The following is an 18,396-nucleotide window of genomic DNA, read 5'->3' as shown; positions in this document are numbered from 1 at the left end:
CTAATTAATTTTGGTTGAAATAAATAATTACAAATTTATTAGCCATAAATAAGGCAGCATTCATGTGCTATCTTTTTTGGTCAAAAATGGCTGTTGAACGTTCAGAATTTTTTTTGTGATAGATAATTCATTGCCTTCATGGCTTTGATTAGTTTTCATTTCTTGCTTTTGAACTTTGGCATATTACCTAATTCACTTTTTAATATCTTCTTTTTTCTCCTTTTTTTTCTTTGCTGGATTTTCTATCAGATATGTGTTAGATTTTGGCTGAAAATATTTATATCGAGTGAAATATCCTTAAAAATAATATCACGGGCATAGCTCAAACTATGATTTTTTTTGTAATTTTCAATAATTCCAACATAGTGTAAATATATAATTTGTAGATTCAAACTAAATTATGCCAAAACAAATACAATCCGGAAATTATTAGTCAATGTGCACGTGCATGACTTTTCTGTATGAACATGGAATTGCATGACAGAAGTATTCCCTCTCACCCTGTTTCATTTTACTCACCTTCATATATTAAATTATTATTTTTACTTGTATATTTTTAGCAAAACTAAAAAGAGTTTTTTTCCCCTTCATATTATCATAAAATATCAAATAATTATACAAAACAATAATAAGCAAATCTAGAGTAGAGTCACACAACATTATTAATAAAATTAGTTATATTCCTAATATTTTTTTCTTAAAAGTACTCCGTCTTCTTTTTTCTGAGTGACTAAAAGGAAAAAAGTTCATATATTTTTTTAATTTCAAATTTAATTATGGTCAAATAGTGGTCAACCGAATTGACCACCATGGTTCGCTTCACCGCCACTATAACCACCACCATCCACCATCGTCTCCGGCGACAAATTCGAACTTTTGTGAACGCAAGGGTAAAATGGGTACGAGATCCATACCTGGATACAGCAGTAGAGAAGGAGAAAAACCTCAAGTCATTACTTTCTCTCAAGAACTTAATCATCTCTCACCCATCAAAAGCTCCTCCTCTTCGCACCATTTCCCCTCTAAAACCCCAACTGAATCTTCCCACAACCGCCCTCAAATTCATTCAGAATTACCCTTTTGTTTTCAAAACTTTCAGACCTCCAATACCCTTATCGACATTACACGTAAAGCTCACTCCAAATGCAGAATCATTACACAATGATGAGACCCTTTTTCTTAATCTTTCACATTATCGAAAAGATTTAGCGCAAAGATTAGCGAAGTTATTGATGCTCACAAGAGCTAATAGACTTCCTTTCTATGTTATCAACAAGTTTAAATTTGATTTGGGTTTGCCTCATGATTATTTGTTGAGTTTTTTACCTGAATTTCCTGAGTATTTTCAGATTTGTCAAATGGGTTTTAAGGGTGCTGATGGTCGTGAGGTTTTCGGGTTGGAGTTGGTTAAATGGAGGAAGGATTTAGCTGTTTCTGTAGTGGAGAAAAGGGAGGATTTTGGGGGTGGGAAAAGAGTGCACATTAGGTATTCGATGAATTTACCAAGAGGGTTTGATTTGCAGAAGAAGGTGAAAATTTGGGCTGAGGAGTGGCAGAATTTGCCTTACATTTCACCTTATGAGGATGCATTTCATTTGGCTCCTAATAGTGATCAAGCAGAGAAATGGACAGTAGGGGTTATTCATGAACTGTTAAGCTTTCTTATATCGAAGAAGACGGAGAGGGAGAATATTTATTGCTTGGGAGATCATCTGGGATTTGGAATAAGGTTTAGAAAAGCTTTAGTGCATCATCCTGGTATATTTTACTTGTCGAATAAAATCAGGACGCATACTATAGTTTTGAGGGAGGCGTTTAACAAGAACATATTAGTTGAAAAACATCCATTGATGAGAATGAGGTATGAGTACATCAGTCTCATGAACAAAGTGTTGAGAAGGGGAATTCCAATCAATGCTGGAGCTCTTAGGCACAGGAGGCGGCTGGCTTCTGTAAAAGCAGCCAACAGCAAGAGGATGAAACAAGTTAAAAGTATAGAGCCTAAAGAAGATTGATAATGTGAATGATAACTTGATGATCATGCATTATGTTATAAAGGCTTGTGTATTGATGGATTTGTCTATCGGTGATTCACTAAATGTTGGTCGAAACTTGCAGGGATATACAGGGGAAAGCAAGGGAAGGAAACCTGTATTCATAAGAAGCTGGCAACTGCTGCTGAAGCTGTCTTTACATTTGATGATTTGGCCTTATGTCGGGTACTATTTTCAAAATTGCCTTCTCTTTGTGCCCCTTCTGATGTTAAGGGGGACTCGCGCCCTTCAAAAATGTCCATGTTCTTATGGTGGTGGCGATCTTCCTAGCCAAAAGGATGCGCGTTGGGAGGTCTATATCGAGCAAGGTCTAACCATGCCAAGTGAACATCCATCATTTTACACACCTTTGTGCTACTTGCACCACCTATCCGATCACTTCTAATCTTGTTTAATTTTGTATGGCGACACTTCCATTGTAACATTTGGTACAGAACATTCAACCTGGAATTTCGTTCCAACTAACAAGAATATGAAAATATTGTGTTCTAGTGAGAAGAGGAAAAGTTGCAACAGTTTGAAATTATGAAATATGAAACGAGGGGATTGCAACACTTTCCTGAGAGAAAAACTATTCTAACTCTTTTTTAGAATGCAAAACCAAAAACTGAGAAAGAGGTTGGAATATTTTAAACTATTTCTCTATTTGAATTAATTCTTAAATAAACTTTGATATTTTTGTTTATAATGTGATACTAAATATTACTTTTTGTAAATATTCTTGCAAAAGTATAATCAAACACAATTCTATTTTTAAACTCTATAAATTCTAAATAAAATGAAAAATCTAAGTCAAACGCCTACTAAATGGCTAAATTTATACTCCTTTGTCCGGAATTACTTGTCCAATTTTTCTTTTTTACTTGTCCATATTGACAAAAGAACAAATTTTTTTACCTATTATACACTCAATTAATTATTTTAAAAAATGTAGGACCTCTTGAAAATTTTAAATTTTTAAATTTTAATGAAGGACACAAAGTAAATTTTACCTTAAACAAGAATCCCAAATTCCAAGGGATCTGTGGAATTGGACTCCTTCTTTGGCTATTCTTGTTGGTACTTATTTGCGTCGATTTTGTATTCCTAAATATTTTTATTTATATTAAATTTAGGGTTCCTTTTCTAGTGACTCTTTAAACTTTTATTTTTAATGCCCCAGTCTTCTCAGGTTGAACAAGGCTAAAAGTTTGAGGTATGTCTTTTTTCTGATCTTAATCGTTAGAGTGAAGAATAATTGGTATATGGTTGATATATTGACTTGTTATTCTCTCATTATTATTTTTCTATGTATATGATCTTTGGTTTGTTCTAATTTTCATTATATAATTAAGGTATGATAAACTGGAATACCTTGTTTCTAGTTTGAAATTAGTATATATATAACATGAAATTTTTGTTTTGTTTTAGGGGATCAAGAGAGGAAGGGAATAAGAATATATATAATGAACATATTAAGTAGCAACACTACTCCTTTATTCCTTCCGAAGGACATCATATTTGACATGTTAAGCTATTTGCCAGTCAAGTCGGTGCAAAGATTTAAATGTGTATCCCTGCTTTGGAATATCATAACTCAAGATTTTCGCTTTATATGTCTTCATTTTAAACATGTCCGTCCTCTTATTAACTATAATAAGAAAGTTAATAAGAAGTCGGAGGAGAATATAACAACAACAGATGAATATAAGCTCATATTTTCAAGAGGTTTAATATTGGAGTATGCTACTAGGCCTAGCCATTTCCCCTCTTCTCCTAATTTGAGATATCGCGTAAGGAATCCTGAACTGCATGATCAAATTGTTGAAATTCCGGATTCAGAAAAGCCTATCTTGAACATGCAAATGGTGGTTGATCCAAATAACAAAGTATTGAAATTACTCTCCCTTGTTTATGATGAATTACTTGAAGAGCAAGTGCTCAGTTATGAGGTTCTTGATCTTCAGAGTGAAGGAAGTAACTATTCTTGGCGACCCATTAACTTGCCTCAACACAGCCGAGGAAAAACTAGAATGTGCAAACTAGTTAAAAAGCATACCGGACAAATTAAAGTTGTCTTCACTAACCTTGGAATTGTTTACAGCATATGGGACACGGAAAAATGTTCTCATATAGGAATTGATATTCTGGATATGGTGAATGAGAGCTACATTGGCCATACTACATTACCTACGTGTTTCTACACGAAGGATGATTGCAAACTTTGGAATGGAAACCTGTCATTCGCTAAAATAGTAAAAGATGAGGTTCATGTGTTGATATTAGAGTGTTACAACAAGAAACATATGAAATGGGCTGATGGAAAACTAATCATTAAGCTACCATTCTTGAAAGGTGTCTCAGTTGAGCCAGTGATAAAGCTATTGTATCTTTCTAACACTAACAAGTTGTTCTTTGTGTGGCGGGACAAGGAATCAATCCACAGTTTTGACATAAAGACAGGGAAGTTAACAATTATATTGTCCAACTACAAGCTATCTCAAGGTCTATATCTCACTTGGCCTAGCCTCTTCACTTTCAAAGGATTGCAATCTTCCTCTGGTCAATAATGATTCATTGTCGCCCTGTTTGATGTATTTCATTGCATTCAGCTTATTTATTTCTTACTTGTGCTAAACTATTCAAAATGAGGTTGATTTTCGATTGGTAACAAGATATGTCATAAAGATTCAAGAAATTAAGCTCACTGCAACTTTACTTTATTCTTCTATATCCATATATAAACAATATTGTATCTCTATTTTCTTCACCAATTAAGGGATGGGGAAGTTAACAAACAAGTGATCATCTATCACTACAAGTATAAGCAGGCAGTGGTATTCCTTCATTCTGGTTGTGATGGAGTGGTAAGTATTTCTTCATTCTGGTTTTTGGTTGGGTACGGAGTTGCCTTTGTGTGGTGGAGTGGTAAGTACTCCTTCATTATTTGCCTTTGTTAGTAGAGTTTTATCCAATGTGGACATCCCGGCATGAGTAACCCTGCAATGAAACATAGGTTCAAAAAGCATTATCGTGAATTGATCCAAATTACAAAATTTTATTTGTGGTTGTAATTTAGGAGACCGAGCCATTATTGCTTGGTTTTGAAGTACTTAACTTGCCTCAGCAGCAGAGGCGCAGATCAATTATTCTTGCTTTAATTTGAGCTTACAATTGATTATAGAGATTGTCGAGATATGAGTTTGCACGTCAAAAATACCTATTCATTATTCTTTGCTATCTTTTACTGATTTCTTATAAGTCACTGAACTATCAAATTTTGTTTCAGAAAGTTGGTCAACTTTTAATAATTCTTTCCTAATTAAAAGCTCATGCAACTCAATGCCTTTAAAAATGAGGCATTTGTTTTAGGCCCCATTTTTTTTTTTAGTAGTAGTAGAATTATTATAAGTATCTTTTAACAAAAAATAAATTATATTGCGTCTTTCTTTTAGTTCATTTCGAATCATTAAAGAATGTTTCTTTCTTTTTGTCAATTTTTCCATTTAACTTTCACATGACATGTTTAAGATCACAAGCTTAAAAAATATTTTGATATATTATTTATATATATCTTTAATTTAAGATCATAGAAAAAATAAAATAAAAATTATTAAAAAAGAAAAAGAATTTTTGGTATATTAATTATTAGTAATATGTTTTATAAACAATTTGTAGTTGCTTAAACAAATAACTATTGTATATGACTTGAGACTAACTTTCTGGTATGTCAATTTCATTTGACATACACCAGAGTCAAGTCACGCACACCCATGTCCCATTCAGTGACACATTTTCCTTTTTGTGTGTCAACAGTCAGGTAAGAATCTTGTTATCTCTTCATGAAAATTGTTCATTCCCATGTCTATAATAGAAATGAAGCTATTGGAGTTACCCAAACAGTCTGGTATTGAGCAGTTGAAATATGTTTTGTGCCTAATGAGAACTTTTATGTAAATCAAGTCACAAATGGTAGAGTGTAATATTGATATGTATTGGTAGCCAAGGTTCTGTCACTCACTTCCAAAGATTAAGGTAAAACCTCCATGTAATAGGCTCATGTTCTGTTCCCCATCTATGTGCACTCAACTTCTAATATGTACACACCCATGGGCACATCCAATGTCACACGCCAACATCCAATCCTAGCAGCTCTTTTCTATAGAGCCAACAAATAACTCCTTATAGGCATACCCTCATCCATGCATGTTCATTGCCACATAATTCAATAGCCAACCACTAACTGTGAACACCCCTTGGCGTAGCCAAATTGCAGTTTAAGAAATTCGCAAGTAAGGAAAGGTAAACATGTAGCTAAGATTTAGTGCAAAACATTTAATTTATAGTATGTCTGGAAAATCTTCATGCTAGGAACCTTATTGTTTCAGTGCTTTTTGCTTAAGTCATAACTTTTCTCCCATGCCTTTTCTTGATCGTTTCTCACTTCTTAGATGATCTTTTATTCTTCTTTGCGTGGGAAGCAGCCTCATCTACCTTTGCTTTGTTATTTTGTCAAATAAAATAAAATATTTAGCTAGAGTTTAGGGTTTAAATGTAACTTGTACTGCTTAATTTTATCAAATAACGACTTGTATTGTTTACCTTTTTCTTCTCACATGTGTCGCGATGCTATGGGACATCTCCCATTTTTTTCACTATCTCCTGGCATTTGGGGCATTCCCAATCTGAATTTCTTTTCTCCAAAAAAAAAAGAAAGATATGCTTTAAGCAATCATAATTGTTTACCTATTTTATACAAGATATGAAGTTATCGTATAGGCAATGAGAAATTATTCATAAAATTTCTTGTTATTTATCATCAATAATAAGTGTCAACTTAAAGAATAATTTATTTATTTATGTATGTATATCAACTAAGAATCAAAACTATAAACTGCTAAAAAGTGCTTACACAACTTTCTATTGTTTATTCTAAGCAGATAGTATTTGTTTAAATAATCACGCGTTGTTTATAATGTACATGTTGTCAGAAAAATGTGCTCTACTCTATCTGTGAAAACCAACCTCCTCAAGATATTCAGTAACTTCCATATTTAAATCATTGATTTGTTGAAAATGATCATTAAACTCTTCTCTTTGATATACTTTTGCTGCATCACAAAAATGGTTAATCCGATCTCCACAGTGAAAATTTTTGCGGATGCTTTCACCAAGGTGTCTCATGCAAACTCCATAATGAGCTTCAGTAAAGATTTTTTAAACTGTTTTTTTTATAGATGGATGGCTGCCTGAAATTATGCACAACTTATTAGTATTGGGAATGGTGTCGAGCAATTGTCCAAAAAAATATTGATAAGACGCACGCATCACACTCTGAATTTACTAGGGGTGTGCAATATTCGGATTAAACCGAATAACCAAACCAAACCAAACCGAAATTTTATTTGGATTGGTTTTTTGGTTTTTTGGATTGGTTTTGGATTAATAAATTACTTTGTTTGGTTTTTTGGTTTGGTTTTGGATTTTAAAAGATAAAAACCGAAAAACCAAAAAAAACCGAATTATATATATATATATATATATACTGCGTGGAGTCGCTGGTGTGCCACATAAGTCAAAAGGTGTACAAAATTACAAAAAAAATGAGTTCAAGGGGGTAATAGGACCTTAATTTAGCTAAGGTGTGTCTCTGGGATTTCGGTCATAGTCTAGGGGGTACTTATATCTTCTCCCTTTTATGTTTGAATTACATCTACAATAGGTATACTTATAAGTATTGTGTTTTAAGTTTTACTTATGATTTATATTAGAAAGTATATTTAAGGGATTAAATATTATTACTTTGGTTATATATGTTATTAATTATTGACATAACTGAATAACCAAACCGAAAAAAGCCAAACCGAATAGAGAAAAACCAAACCAAACCAAATTTATTTTGGATCGGATTGGGTTACACTTTTACAAAACCAAAAACCGAAAATCCAAACCGAATAGTGTAAAACCAAACCAAAAAACCAAATGCACACCCCTAGAATTTACTACACAAAATGCCATAGGAAATATGTGATTTTGTATATCTTGTGCCACAACAGATAACAACACACTTTTCACTCAAATGTGTTCCATCAAAAGGTAGAACTTTTCTTGTGTGAACAAATCTGTCAATCCAAGCTCCATAAAATACAAAAAGATACAAGAACCTTCTGCAATCACCATCCTTCAAATATGTCCTGCTTCATTCATTTACAACATTAATCATATAACGATACTTATTTATCACTTTATATTCATGTATGTTCATTTGTCTAAGACTTTGCAATTCGACTACCCATCAAACACTTTCAATAACTAATTCGACATCCCAATTATTTTCTTAATATCTTTGGTAGACAAACCTTTTCCTTCAACAAACTTCTTTTGAATGTATTTGGCAATGACGTCAGTTAATGCGTGTCTATGATGACTTGTAAGATGTTGTACTCCACAAGTGAAAATCTATCGACACCCTTAAACTTCATAGCTCGCAGTCACCACTTGCAATTCTTATCTACACGTTTGACATCGTACATTTTCTTCGTGTTTTTTACATACCTAAAATAGAAATTATTCTTCACGTACGGCAGCAAGCTTCAATGACACTTTTAATTCATATTTCATCTGAAAGTTAAACCAGCAAACAAATTTGTGTTGTCTTCATAATTGTAGCAGCCTTCAACCCTCTGTAAAAATTCTACACTTTCTTTTGCCCTTTCATCTCCTACAGTATTGTAATCAAATTTGGGCATCTCTCAAGTATTTGGTGTATCTTCTACTTCTGCGGTATTGTAATCAAATTGGGGCATCTCTCAAGTATCCTCTATCTTGTCGTATTATTTATTGTACGACCTTCCTTCGACTTCCACTTGTAGTAAAGTCTCAAATATGAGTTAGGGTTAAAATAGATAATTGGGTAATTTTTGTTGAAATTGGGTTAATATAAGTTATTTGGGGCTTTCCATCAAATTGAGGGACACAAATGATGAAATTAGTAGCGGCAGGGATAAGAATAGCTTCGTTTTAACAGTGAGGGCATAGTCAACCAATAAACAAAGTTGAGGGGTATTTTTGACCCTTCTCCCTTAAAAGTATCTAATCATTATTCTTTGCTATCTTTTTCTAGTTTCTTATACGTCACTCAACTATCAAATGCTGTTTCAGAAAGTTATTCAACTTTTAATATTTCTTATTAATTAAAAGCACGTGTCGTTTAATGTCTTTAAAAATGAGGCATTCGTCTTAGGCCCTCATTTTTTAATAATGATAGAATTATTATAAGTATTTTTTAACAAAAAAATAAATTATATTGTGTCTTTCTTTTAGTTCGTTTCTAAACATTATAGAATATTTCTTTCATTTTGTCAATTTATTAATTTAACTTCAAGATACATTTGTTTCTAAACATGACATGTTTAAGGCCACATGATTAAAAAGTAGTTTGGTATATAATATATATATCTTTAGTCTAGACCATAAAAAAAATAAAGATTTTTCATTAAAAAAAGAAGAAATAACTTTGGATTTCAAAAATAAAAAATAAAAAATAAAAACTAGGCCTCTAATTTATTTTTGGCTTTAGGCCACTAAATAACTTGAGCCGCCGTTGATTGAAAGATCAGACATTTGTGCTGCTTTATTTATTAGTTTGTAGTTTATATTGTAAAATGTGAGTAGTGAAATTAATGATACTAGATGTGTTTTTTTTTAGAATAATAATATTATCCAATAATCACTATTTTTCTAAAAAAATATTGAACACCTCAAAAGCTAGAACTTCTCTCCTAAAAAATGTAAATAACTTTAAAGATAAATATGGAAAAGATCTTAACAATTCTCTAAAAATTTAAACAATTCAGTGTTCCAGACTATTAATTTTTTTTAAATGTACTATAATGAAAAATATTTGTTTTAGTGAATAAATATCTGAAAATAGAGCCTAAGAGAATTTTACAATTGAGTAATTCGCCATTACGCTCTTAACGAAATAACAATTTATTTCATAAGAAAATTGAGTAATCCGCCTTCATATCAATCGGACGTTAAATATAAAATATTAATTTATTCATCAATCATATATCCAATAATATTCCAATAAACTAACAAATCAATTTTGAAATTGACTTATCTGTTACGGTTCAAACACTTGTAATGCAAAGCTATTCAAATATGTCTGAAATTCAGAAAAACAAAATAAAAGTCGAAGTTTGCTTCACAAGAAATTTGTTAAATTCATATAAAATTTGTAATTTTGTATTTATACGAAATTTATTCTGAAGTGGTGAAACTTGTTAGAGTCCTTATTTGGGTTGATATTGGATTTTTAAATATATTTATACTTAGGGTTTCTTTTCTAGTGTCTACTCTAACAGTGTTTACTTTTCATTATTCAGCCTTCTCAAATTGAACATGAAGGCCGCTAAAGTTTGAGGTATGCCTTATCTTTTTGCTTTTTTTGGTTACTCGAAACTCAACGATTGAAAGTGTTATCTCTTATCTTTTTGCTCCTTTGGTAACTCGAACTCAAGGATTGAAAGCGAAGGATGCTTATTATTCGAGCAACTCCCTCTCGTTTGTGATTCAATGTATTGGACTTTGATCTTTATTACTCAGAATTTTGGCAACTTAGAAAAACATACACATGGACGGCAATTAGTTTAAGGACTCAAATTTCTTATTTATTTTAAATGGAGGTTTAATATGCTTAGTGAAATAACACTAAGGAAAATTCTGTATTTTCTCTCTTTTGAATTGATAATATTAACAGGGCCCAAATTTCCTTTGTTTTCAATTTCTGATCCACACTCTGTTTTGATACATAACTTGAAATCCTTTTTGTGTTGTGTCTTGTTTTAGGGGCTCAGAGAAGAATAGTGTCAATATATAATGACCATATTAAGTAGCAACAGTAGTTCTTTATTCGGACATCATATTTGACTATGTTATGCTATTTGCCAGTCGAATCAGTGCTAAGATTTAAATGTGTATGCAAGCATTGGAATGACATAAAAGATTTTCAGTTTATTTGTCTTCATTATAAACATAGCCCTTTAATCATCGAAGAAAAATCGAGTGAGTAATGGAACACCAGGCTGCAAAGATGAATTTGAACCCTTACCTACAAGAGTACGCTACTAGGCCTAGCCATTTCCCCTTTTCTCCTAATTTGAGATACCGCATAAGGAACCCAGAAATGCAAAGCCAATTTTTTGAAATTCCGGATTCAAAAAGCAGTATTTGGTACATGTTTGATCCGGATTGCCAAGTTTTGAAGTTACTCTCTCTTGTTGATGATGGAGAGTCGATTGGTTATGAGGTTCTTGATCTTCAGAATGAAGAAAGTAGCTATTGTTGGCGACCCCTAGTACTTAACTTGCCTGAACAGAGCCAAGGAGAAACTAGAATCTGCAATAAACAGAGCAAGTACATAGACGTTGTCTTTGGAATGGAAGTTGGTTACATCTTGCCTGTTGGATTTCAAAGGAAGGAATAAAACAGCAACATAATAGTATTAGTTACTACAAATTATAGTTAATTAATTTAACTAGTCCTAATTTTTCCAGATTGTGTTATGTCATTTCTTTGAGCAATCAATTTTTTTTGTTCATAAGAAACCTTGAATACTAACGTTACGTGCACGAATTATCATATGTCGCATGTGATATAACAATGAGAAACTAAATAAATGTATGTTTGATTGTGATATAATTGTGCAAAAATAGTACTTTATTTTGTTTCGAAATAAGTGATGTTTTATTTTGTTTCAAAATAACTTGTGTTCTTTTCTTTAAATAAAGAGAATTTTACGTAATCAAGATTTACATTTTTTCATGTTGCGTGCTTACATATGAATCCTTATTTTTCATGTTGTTTTATTTAAATCTATCTCAATTTGCTACTAGCATACCTGAGCTTCAACGAAAGAGGCAGAGATCTTTCCTTATAGAAATTTGATCAGATTTCAAAATAAATTCAACAATGATTAATTTAAAATACTGAAACTATGATTTAAATATGGAAAAATTATAAAAACATTACTTTGACACATTGCAGCATGGTCTGATTTTATTTTATTTTATAAAAAGGCAAACATGTTGGTCTAAAGAGAGTTCCCCGAGTACAAAAGTTCCATGTGAAAGCATTGACCCAAACGCAAAATAAATTATTAAAGTAACAATTTTTAAAAGAAAAAGAAGAGAACACTAATCAGTAATCACAACTGATTCAATGAAATTGAAAAACAATTATAGGCCTCATTTGTTTTTATTAATTTGAATTCACATCTGAATAATTAAGATTTTGTCTCTAGATCTAAATACTAAATAATTAAGATTGTTTGTTATTAAACATTTGAATATAAGTATGTATGTATGTGTATGTGTGTGCATATATATATATATATATATATATATATATATATATATATATATATATATATATATATATATATATATATATAATTTTTATTAATCTGTAAACACAATAAATATTATAATTCAAATAAAATAGTAGTTAAATATTCCATTAACAAGATATTAGGAAAAAAACGTCACTTTTTAATAAACGTTAAGATATTTAAATCATAAACTATTTTAGTGCTTGAATTTTGTAAGGGACACGACAACAATCTGTCTTAGATTATTTTTCTCATTTAAATCAAGGAGTTATTAGCTTAGCCCCACTGATAATAGCAAATGTTGATGAGTCATAGACAAATTAAAGTCAAATTCAATATTTGATAGAACTCAATACTTAAAAAACGAGTTTAATTTATATATTTTTGATATAGTGTTTATACATAAATTGTCCAAATGCAACGACAGCTTGATACTAATGTAGAAACATGCATGAGTAGGAAGAAACATGTTAAATAGATTTTATTGATGTAAAATTGATGAATAAGCAGAAGCCACTAGCCAAAAAGCTCTCATCAATTATCAACATTTTATGTCAAATTTTTCAATGCCATTGAAAAGATTTTTAATATAATAGTACCAATTTTCTTTAGGCAGGATATTGCCCAAGGTAGAGAGTTACATCTTAATATATTATCAACATGAATTTACATGGTAAATGTCAAGATATGAAAATGAGCATAACTCAACCCCAAAAGTTAGCTCACGAGGGGGAGGATTGCCCAAGTTCATATAAGTAGACCACCAGTCAATTTCTCAACCAATATGAGACTTTTATCCAAAATTTACCAAATGATAATAATATTCCTTTATATATATATGATGATCAAGATAGAGTTATATGAAATTTACATCCATAAAAATTCGCACCCTTTATTCTTTCATTTTCGAGTGTACATTGACATTATTAAGAAATTGCTATTTTCTTATTGAAGTTCCCACTGAAAAGTATTGATGGCTATTTTCATATACATTTTAATTGAATTATTGGTGAAAAATAATATTTTCACTTTTCACACAGAAAAACTAAAAAAATAGTGTGTGTGTTTTTTTTTTCAGTATTGAAACTTTTGACCTTACTCTATTTTTTCGTAGACATTATATTTGTTCTAGAAATTAAGTAACTTGTGAACCCCTAACAAAATTGAATGACAACTCAATGATAAGAAAGGGAAAGAAAATTTAGAACCCTCAAACTCTTAATACTGGCATCGCCTCTGGCTAGCAATGAGAACATTTTTGTTAATTAATGTATATTGAGAGAAAAACATGGACAAAGATTGAAGACTTATCCCTTTCACAATGCCGACCTACAATTGGTCACTCATCAATTGCCAACTTACCTAACCGTCCAAAACAAATATATAAGACAGTCTATTAATATTACAGTTATTTCATGTGTCATGAGAACCAAATAATTGAATACTTAACCCTTTGACAGACTTTAACTAGCTAGCTAGTTTTTTTTCTTTTTAATTATTATTATTAGAATTCGAGATTGTGATGTCAATTTAATACGTAAGTGCTTATTTTTGCACATAGTTGGATACATCTAACTAAGAAATTATGGATGTCTAAATAAAAGTTAAACTCAAATATTCAGATTAGGCATTGTTCGGTAATTTCTAATCTTGCGTCCTTGTTACCCTAATCCATGCATGCATAATAGAGTAATGCTTTTAACTTGAACTTTAATTTCTTTTTCAAAGGAGAAAAACAAGACAAACAAGTAATCAAACGAGTCAAGGAAGTAATTATAAAATGCATACGAACTTTCAACTACTCTATCGTTTTATTAAATTTTATTATCATTTGCTTCTGAAGGGACGTCCCAAACATAAGATAGTTATTATACTAAACGTGAAAGGAGTACAAAGTTACATCTCATCTAGTAAAACTTTGTGCATTATGCGGAGAATATAATTCTCATAATACATAACCATGTTCTTTAATTTGATCTCAATTGATATTTATGTTTTTTCAGTTTTGGGTGTACATAAATAAATAGACACTTAAATTATCATAAAGTTGAACAAGTAGACATACACATTCTACATGGAAAATCTCACATAATTTGTCAAATAGAATGGATTACAACATGATAATATAAGTGGACTTTATATGCCTAAATTTTGTCATAAAAAAAGTTTTTAAGTTTACCCTTCAACGTTTGATTAATTAGCATTTATTTATATTATCTTCAAGTAGGAAAAAATAAGAGTTTTTACCTAATGACAGAATTAATAATTTAGATCAAAAGTCAAACGGAACATAAAATTGTTCAATATCAAAGGAATACGTTCGCAAATTTGACCTTTTCCTGGTTAATGTTTTGGTTTTACTAAGTAAGTTTTAATTAAGTTACATTTCGTGCTGTGAAGTTAACTTAACAGGAAGCGTGTAACATTATTGGCCTCTAATAATTGTCAACAGCAAAACTTTAATTCAGACTTCTATCTATTTTTTAATTTTAATGTCCTCGTATTAAAATGACACATATCGTCTCATTTACTCTTTTTTTTAATCTCAATAACTCGCGGCTGCTATAATCTTTGCCACAACCTAGCATTTACTTTCAGGTGAGAGTTCTATATAGTGAACACTTTGTACGTATTGGGCAAAACTCCATTGTGTAATAGCGTGCAAATCACAAAAAAAGATGTAAATTATACTGCACACTAGGTAAACCCTATGCGACATGCTCAACTCAAAAAATATTAATGAAGGATCAGTCCCAGATCATCCGCATGAATGATCACACTCTCTAAACCAACCGAGTCATCCGTTTGTTTATTTTTTATTCGGTAACAAAATAGGTGTTTTGGTATCATGGGATCGATGGAGTAATATATAGTGACCACTTTGACCCTCAATCCAATCCACATTAAGATCCCTCCTTTAAAGATTGGAGAGAGAGAATAATAGAGCAATTATGAAAGCGAGTAAGGTTATTTATTAGGCATAATACATAAATATGTCTTTTAATTTGGCTTTAAATCACATTTATATTTTTTAATTTTGGGTGTACACAAGACACTTAAACTTGTATAAAATTGAACAAATAAACACACATTGTCCTGCATGTCATTTTTTGTCTTACGTGGATTGTGCCACGTAGAATTCATGTGTCTAATTGTTCAACTTTATACAAGTTTAAATGTCTATTTGTGCATACTCAAAATTGAAGGACATAAATGTGAAATGAAATCAAATTAAAAGACACATCTATATATTATGTCTATTTATTAGGACTCATGACATGTCAATCTTAGCTTCGACTCCATGTGCTTTCACAAATTTATTTAATTTCTGACAAGCTAAAAAGAATTAAGAAAAACGTGCTATTTGAAGGGCTACAGCTGTGTACACTGTCCCAGAGTGTGTACAGATCTAAAGAGTGTCCCATAGTAAATATAATATATGGAAGAAAAGACATAAAGTTATCACTGAATTTGTCTCGAATTTTCAGAAAGACACATTAATTTTGTGGATATCCTATTATTCCATTGAACAATTTAAGAGTGTTATAAATATTCACTTTTCACTCAATCTCAATTGCAAGAAAATAAGTGTAATCACGCACCATTGTAACTTTATGTCTTTTCTCAAATATTAATAATAAATAAAATCAATCAATGCATACATTAATTTTTTCTAATATGTCAGTCCCAAACAATCCAACAGTTGTAAATTATAGGGGTCGTTTGGTGTGAGGGATAAAAATAAATAGTGATGAAATAAAAAATTTATTTCTTGGTTGTTATGTTTGAGATAACTTATCCCACAATTTATATCATAACGATGAGATAAGTTATCTCATACACATGATGAGATAAGTTATCTCAGGATAGTTAATTCCAGAATAACTAATCTTGGGATAACTTGTTTCAACCAAATGACGACGTTGAACAATCAAAAAGTGCAGAGAGATATTATGTGTTTTTTGAGGGGTGGGGGCCTGGGGGACAGGTTTATGTTTGTTGTTAGCTGGATAAATTAAAGGGTCCTCCTCGTGCATTCCCACCTAACACAATTGAAAGAGCTCATTCCTGCCTATATATATGTGTGAGCTCAGCCCTCATATGTAAAACTCCATACACACAACTAAAAGGAGTATTCAATTTCATAAGAGAAATAAGAATGGGAAAAGAGATAATGAGATCAGAATCATCAACAATATCCAATGACATGAATAGTATGCCTCTGTTGGCATTGAATCATGTTTCCTATATCTGTAAATCTGTTCCCAAATCTGTCAAATTTTATGAACAAGTTCTTGGCTTTAGTCTCATCCAGAGGCCCTCTTCTTTCCAATTTGAAGGAGCTTGGTATATATATATATATATATTCTCCCTCCTAATTATATTGTGCGTGCATTCATACATATAGTGTTAACTGTCAATTAATACTTATATTTTTAATCATTATAGGTTGTTCAACCACGGAATTGGAATCCATTTGCTAGGAAAAGAAGATGCGCAATCGAACAAGGGAAAAATAAACCCAAAAGATAATCATATATCATTTCAATGTACAGATATGGATATTATTATTCAGAGATTGAATGATATGAATGTCGAATATGTAACTGCTACTGTAAAAGAAGGTGGAGTTACAGTAGATCAACTATTCTTTCATGACCCAGATGGCAACATGATTGAAATTTGCAATTGCCAAAATATACCAATAATTCCACTTTCCTCTTGCCCACTCAACAAACTCTCTAATCTTCCAACATTTCACCAAAAAACAATGCCTAATTCTTTTTACGGTATGCACTTCTCTTCTTCTTCTTTCATATTCCTATATGAACCCATGATTTTTCCATTGTCAATTCAAAATATGAAAAAGTTAACATAGTATTCATCAACGTCTACTATATATACATATAAAATAATTGCAGGTAATATATATGATTCATGATATTAATATATAATTAGACGTGTTAACCCTGTAATATTGTAGTACAATTAAGGAGTATATTATTCTAATATTACGTGTTTGAAAAATGCAGGGAAAGGTAGCAGTAAGAAGAAATATTGCGTAGGAGAAATGGAATATCTAATGATGGAGAGCTTAGCCATGAATATCATCGACATTTCATTTTGAATATAAAATATATATATTACTATCTTGTAAACAATGAGTCTCCATTTTTATTTAATTACTACTTCACTATTATTTTTTGCAAACTATATTACATGTAATTTAAAGAATAAAGTATACTTCACTACATCAAAAATGATCTTTGGCGGTAATAATTTTATTGTTGTTAAATATATATTTTTAGTGGTAATTGACATCCTTTATAAATTGAATCCAATGATTATTAACTTATACCAATAAATTTTATCAGTCTCTGCTAATGAATATATTTATTATTGTAAAAAGCTATTTTATCAGTCTTTGTTAATGAATATATTTGTTATCGTAAAAAGCTATTTTTGATGTAGCGATTATAAAAAAAGAAGTAGAGGGGAACTGATATATAGAAATTAAAGAAAATTTATATAGTTGATTTCAGAGTTATGGGGTTCTTCTCCAAAATGGTTCCATAGACAATTTTTTGATTCACAAGTTGATGACTCTTTTTAACACAAGTTATTTACTATTATTTTTTTTATCAAAATAAAAGTTATCTTAATAAAGCGTGGGTAAACTGACGTATAAATCTGGAAGGAAAAAAAAATAAAAAAAATGAATATATATATTTGGCACTGAGTATTTCTTTGTATTTAGATTATTAGAAATAATGTATATTTTAATCGAAAAGATGTGGGTCTCCTACTCATTTACAATAATAAACTAAGTTAAATATAATAATACATTATAATGCTCAATTTAAATTACTATATTTACCACCTTTAAATTAATAATACGAATAAATAACAATCTACTCTCACTCGTTCACTTTTACTTTGTCTATTATACTAAAAAAAAATATTTTATTT

The 18,396-nt window shown here is 30.8% G+C and overlaps 2 protein-coding genes across 2 annotated transcripts; both read left to right on the top strand.

Moving 5' to 3' along the window:
- The first annotated feature begins 796 nt into the window (after nt 1-796).
- Nucleotides 797-2,145, top strand: LOC125816555 (protein WHAT'S THIS FACTOR 9, mitochondrial). Its single transcript, XM_049496169.1, has one exon. The coding sequence runs from the start codon at nt 810-812 to the stop codon at nt 2,013-2,015; it is 1,206 nt and encodes a 401-aa protein (XP_049352126.1). The 5' UTR covers nt 797-809; the 3' UTR covers nt 2,016-2,145.
- Nucleotides 2,146-16,585: 14,440 nt separating this feature from the next.
- Nucleotides 16,586-17,615, top strand: LOC125815988 (glyoxylase I 4-like). Its single transcript, XM_049495567.1, has 3 exons — nt 16,586-16,773; nt 16,876-17,216; nt 17,460-17,615. The coding sequence occupies exons 1-3, from the start codon at nt 16,586-16,588 to the stop codon at nt 17,552-17,554; spliced, it is 624 nt and encodes a 207-aa protein (XP_049351524.1). The 3' UTR covers nt 17,555-17,615.
- Nucleotides 17,616-18,396: the final 781 nt, after the last annotated feature.

Source organism: Solanum verrucosum, unplaced genomic scaffold (genome assembly GCF_900185275.1).
Source record: "Solanum verrucosum unplaced genomic scaffold, falcon-dt-bn FXZP01000261.1, whole genome shotgun sequence".
In the NCBI taxonomy this organism is placed as follows: Eukaryota; Viridiplantae; Streptophyta; class Magnoliopsida; order Solanales; family Solanaceae; genus Solanum; species Solanum verrucosum.
Note: the sequence above shows the minus strand (reverse complement) of the source record. Positions and strands in the feature narration are given on the sequence as shown.